This window comes from Microtus ochrogaster, chromosome 6 (assembly GCF_000317375.1).
Source record: "Microtus ochrogaster isolate Prairie Vole_2 chromosome 6, MicOch1.0, whole genome shotgun sequence".
NCBI lineage: Eukaryota > Metazoa > Chordata > Mammalia > Rodentia > Cricetidae > Microtus > Microtus ochrogaster.
In genome coordinates this window covers 78,116,737-78,122,094 of record NC_022013.1, presented here as the reverse complement: position 1 = coordinate 78,122,094, position 5,358 = coordinate 78,116,737, and the positions used below count along the sequence as shown (strand labels likewise).

The 5,358-nt window shown below is 48.2% G+C and overlaps 1 protein-coding gene across 1 annotated transcript in view; it reads left to right on the top strand.

Annotated features, from left to right (window-relative positions):
* Traf5 (TNF receptor associated factor 5) overlaps positions 1-5,358 on the top strand; it is a 43,482-nt gene that overhangs the window by 22,781 nt on the left and 15,343 nt on the right. Inside the window, exon 3 of the mRNA XM_005348892.3 lies at positions 567-624. Within this exon, the coding sequence (XP_005348949.2) occupies positions 567-624 (58 nt within the window). The remainder of the gene's footprint in view (positions 1-566; positions 625-5,358) is intronic.

Genomic DNA, 5,358 nt, shown 5'->3' with positions numbered 1-5,358 from the left:
GCCATTATTTAACACATGGGGCTGGGGAGACCCTCAACATCAAAACCATAGCAACCTAGGTCACGCCACTTGTTGGCAGTCAGGAGAGGCATGGAAGCAGGCTTTAGGGACTCTGTAGATGTGCCCGCCATATTTCGCCAGGGCTACGGGGAACGTCCTCACTCCCTCCACGTGTCTGCACTCTTAGCACCTGTGTGTCTGGGCTGCTTTGGGTTCTGAAGGTGCAGAACCACAGGCGGTGTGGGTCTGCTGTCTGCTGTCTAGTATGTCCCCATCTAAGGAGGCAGGCTATAGTACAGCATGCTGGGCAGGGATGGGGCCATCAATACCATCCGGGGGGGCTTGTGTTTGGTGGCACGCTGCCAGTAGGTAGGCGTTGTTCAGGAAGGCTGTAAGACTGTGACGTTGCTGAAGCAGGGTGCAGGGCTGCCCCTGCGAAGAGTACTCAGTTTGTGCCAATACAGAGACGGGGCACTCAGGGCTAATGGGTGGCTCGGGGCCTGGGTGGTCTTGGAAGAACGTGTGAAGATTAAACACCTTCACCTCATCTTCGCTTTCCCCCTCAGGGAGCTGAACACGGTGCCCATCTGCCCTGTGGACAAGGAGGTCATCAAGCCCCAGGAGGTGAGTCGGGCACTGATTTGGCTTGGGTGTTGAAGAAGGCACCTTCCTTCAGGGTGACATCCAGGTTGGAACAGGACAGTATCTGGGGACCCAGCTCATTGCCCACAGTCCTCCGCTGTGGGTCAGGTCACACTCTCCTCCTGTCTGTTTGGAACACGAGTGGGTTTTGCTGACTACACCACACCCAGGTCTCACCACCTTCCTACACTAGCTCCAGCCACACCGAGCTGCTGGAAAAGGTAGAACATGTTTTCTGGGGTTCACCTCTGCTCTGGCTAATTCCTAAGATAGAATGTTGTATACTGTTCTGTTTAGCAACAACTTTATTAATATAGTTCATATATCATAGAGTTTACCTTTCAGATGTCTGGTTCGACGGGTCTTCACATGTTCAGAGTCATGTAGCCATTGTGATGTGTAATGACCCTCGAGAAGAAATCCCACATCCATCATCCCTCACCTTCCCAACCTCTCTAGCCCGCGAAAACCACAGTCTAGTTTCTGCCGTGATTTAGCTGTGTTCGTGGATGTTTCACATAAGTGGAATCCTGCCTTTTCTGTCCGAGCTCCTCCTCTCAACGGGTTTCCAGGGTTCATCCACGTAGCTGGCTGTGCTAGCTCATCGCTCCTTTTACTGCTGTGTACTAGTCTGGTGTACAGCTGTGCCACATGTGGTTTCTCTGTCAGCAGCTGGTGGACATTTGCGTGTGCCTACCTTTTGGACGGCTATGAATAATAACGCTGTTGTGAATATTCGTGTACAAAGCTTAATTTTTTTAAAATGTGGGACTGGGGAGATGGATGATTCCATGGTTAAGAGCACTGGCTGCTCTTCCAGAGCAGTGAGTCCAGTTCCCAGCACTGACTCACAACCAACTGTCCCAGGGGATCCAGTGCCCTCTTCTGGCCTCCACAGGCCTTGAATTGCACATGGCACACGGACATGCACACAGGCACACACAGGCGCGCACACACATACACACATATGAGAAATATAGATAGATAGATAGATACATCTACCCCAGCACTCCAAGGAAAGTTGGTATCTAATATTAGGAGCTGAGGTGTGGTTTGTGTGGGCTCCTGTTCATCAAGCTGGGGCTCAGTGTCCAGGACTGGAGGAAAGATACAGTTCATATACATGACTATATCCATGACCCTAAAGGGTACTTTAAGAAGCTAACATTGCTGTTACATCCTGGCTTCAGAAAGTGCACAACTCGGAGGTTCAATTCTACCTATGCCTGAAAGTGGAACTCCTGAGTAATGTGTCAACACTCAGTTGTTGTTGTTTTTAATTATTTATCTATTTATTTGGGGGTGTTTGTTGTTTGTGGGGTTTTTTTTGGTTGTTGTTGTTTTGAGACAGGGTTTCTCTGTGCAGTCCTGACTGTCCTGGAACTCACTGTGTAGACCAGGTTGGCCTTGGACTCAGCAGTCTGGCTGCCTTTGCCTCCTGAGTGCTGGGGTTAAAGGCGTGTATCACCGCCACATGCCTGGGTTAACATTTCAACAACTGCTAGTCTGTTTTGCAAAACAGTCGCCCCTTTTATACCTTCCTTACACAGCACATGCTGGTTCTAGGTAGCAAATCCTTAGGAAAGTGAGTTCCCAGCCTTTTAGCTGCATCTTTTCAATGGATGTGAAGCCTTATTTATCCAGGGTTTAGGTCACTTTCATTGATGGCTGGTGACACTATCACCTTAGCTGCCCAGCTGTGCGTCTTCTCTATTGGAATGCCTCTTAAGATTCTGTGTGTGTGTGTGTGTGTGTGTGTGTGTGTCTATGCAGTACCCATGGAGGCCAGAAGAAGGCATCAGATCCCCTAAAGCTGGAGTTAAAGGTGTTTGTGAGCCATCAGATGCAAGTGCTGGGAACTGAACTTGGTTCCTCTGCAAGAACAACAATTGTTTTTAACCCCGAGCCATCCCGCCAGCCCCACCTTTGCCTATTCTAACTGGATTTTTTTTCTCTAATTGTTGAATTATTACAAGTTCTTTGTTATCAGATCTGCCAATATTTTTCTCTTATCACGTAATTTACTCTCACTTTGTTGGTGGTGTCTTTTAAAGCAGATGGTTTTCCATTTGTTGAAATTTACTTTATCTGCTTTTCTTATTTGTGGGTTTTGCTGTGATCTTAGTTTGCTTCTCTATTGCTGTGATAAATGTCGTGATCAAGACCAACTTGAGGGAGATGTTTGCTTCACCTTAAACTTCCAGGTTACAAACCATCATCTAGAGAAGTCGGAGCAGGAGCCCAAGGCAGGAACTGAATCAGAAGCCTTAGAGTCGAGCTACTTTCTGGCTTGCTCCCCATGGCTTACTTAGCCTGCTTTCTTATACAACTCGGGATCACTTGCCCAGGGGTGGCACAGCTCAGTCAAGAACATGACGCACACGCTTGCCTACAGACAAGTTCTTCAGTTGAGGCTCCCTCTTCTGGGTGACCTTAACCAGCTCAATTGCCCCTTGTCAGTTTGTCACAGATACAGCACTATTAAACCACAACAGTTCCCTTCTTTTGTGTCCCCAAGATTATGTTAATACTGATAACAAACAAATTAACATCTCTTTAAAGTACCGAGTCTCTTAACTGTGGGCTCCTAGCCAGGCGGTGGTGGCACACACCTTTAATCCCAGCACTTGGGAGGCAGAGGCAGGCAGATCTCTGAGTTTAAAGCCAGCCTGGCCTCAAGTGCAAGGACTACACAGAGAAACCCTGTCTTGAAAAATAAAGCAAAACAAAAACAAATAAAACCTGTGGGCTCCTGCTTTAAAAAAAGTTAAATATTTCTTATTCCAAGAGGGAAAACCAGGAAGCAGTTATAGTCAGATCAAAGCATAACCGAATTCCAACAGTATAAAAGGTTCAGCATCTGACATCAGGACTCACCGTTTTCTGTGCTAGGGAGGGCGTGGGCAGTGATGCCTCTCTGGCTCTGCTATCCACGACCCACAGCTTGTCCAAGAGGCCCAGGAACCTGCCATTGCCCTTGGTCATCTCCCCAGGGTCCTGGCGTCTCCAGCGTGCTCGTGGCTCCTCTGCTACGGAGGCCGACGCCTCCTGCCCTCTCTTCAGAGACGCCAGGCCACAACTGCTCTCAACCCCCTCAATCCTGCAGCTCTTGGGCCACAAAAAAAACAGGGAATGACACTGCCTCCTGGCTGCTTCCTCTGGCTTTCTCAGCTGCCTTTCTTACACAGTCCAGGCCCGGCTGCACAGGGGCAGCACTGCCCACAGTGGGCTGGGCCTTCCCACATCAACTGACAATTAAGAAAATGGCTCACAGACATGGCCACACGCCTCTCTAACCTGGGCAGTTCTCCAGTTAAGATTCCCTCTTTCCAGGTAACTCTGCTTTGTGTCAAGTTGACAAAAAAAAAAAAAAAAAACCTAACCAACACAATTGTTGTTGTCTATTGTCCTTTTGGTTTTGTTTGTTTCTTGTCCTTTGCTGTGCCAAAGAAACCCTCATCTAACTCAGGGTCATGGAGATTTTCTCCCTGAAAATGTCTCTTCAGTCCCATTTTCTTTTCTCCCTGTGTTTCAGGACTCAAACTCTGCCTCCTCCTAAGTTTTCCCTGAGCAGCTGCTCTGATTCACCAGCCCCTTCCCAGTACTTGCCTTCCAGAGGGCCAAGAAGTCGTGTGTGTGTGTGTGTGTGTGTGTGTGTGTGTGTGTCTGTGTGTGTCTGTGTGTGTGTGTCTGTGTGTGTGTGTGTCTGTGTCTGTGTCTGTGTGTCTGTGTGTGTCTGTGTGTCTCCCATTAGGGCAGGGCAGGGACAGGCATACTATGACCTTGGGGCAAGGTCTTCCAGTTTTGCCTCTGAGCTAAGAGAATGGCTTTCACATTCTTAACATTCATGAAAAAAGAGACACAAAAATTATGCTGTTTTTGCAACCTCTTATGAGTCTTAAACTATTTTAAAATAACTTATTTTTTTTAAAAAAACAAGGGGGCTGGAGTGACAGTGCAGCTGTTAAGAGCACCTGCAGTTCTTGCAGATGACCGGGGTTCGGTTCCCAGCACCCACATGGCACAACAGGTCCCAAGGGTCTGTAACTCCAGTTCCAGGAGCTCGAACACCCTCTTCTGGCCTCTGGAGGTAGTTTCATGCACATGGCGCTTATATGTATACAAATAAATAAGTCATCTCAAAATTCAAAATCAAAGAATCGTGTTCCGTGACATGGGAAAATTATACGCTGTTTGACTTTTGGCTCCATAAGTGTTCTATTGGAGCACAGCTGTGACTACTTGTGTGAATCTTGTCGATATCAGAGTTGAGGCAGAGGCAGGGAAATCTCTACAGAGCAAGTTCAAGAATGGCTGCCACGTGGCCTGTCCACCAGCACAGCTTCAGGGGCACTGACACGCCAGAATGGGAAACAGCACTCTACCCTTGGCCTCAGCCCCTCTTGACTTTTGACTGTGTAGGGTCAAGCTCAGCCTGTGCTTCCCCTGGCTGAAGTCTGTGGTGTTGAGCACTGAGTTATATGACTCCCTAGAAGTGCGTGTCTGAGGCAGCCTTGACTTTCAATATGGTCTTGTGACATTTCCATTTCAGCCACTGCCTGGAACTTTCCGTCTGCTTCTGAGGCAGACTTGAAGACCAATGTCACCATAGCTTTCTTTGCGCCTCTGTGGTGTACTGGATGGTGTGAGACTGACCGCATCTGTATTTCAGGTGCACTGGACGGTGTGAGACTGACCGCATCTGTATTTCAGGTG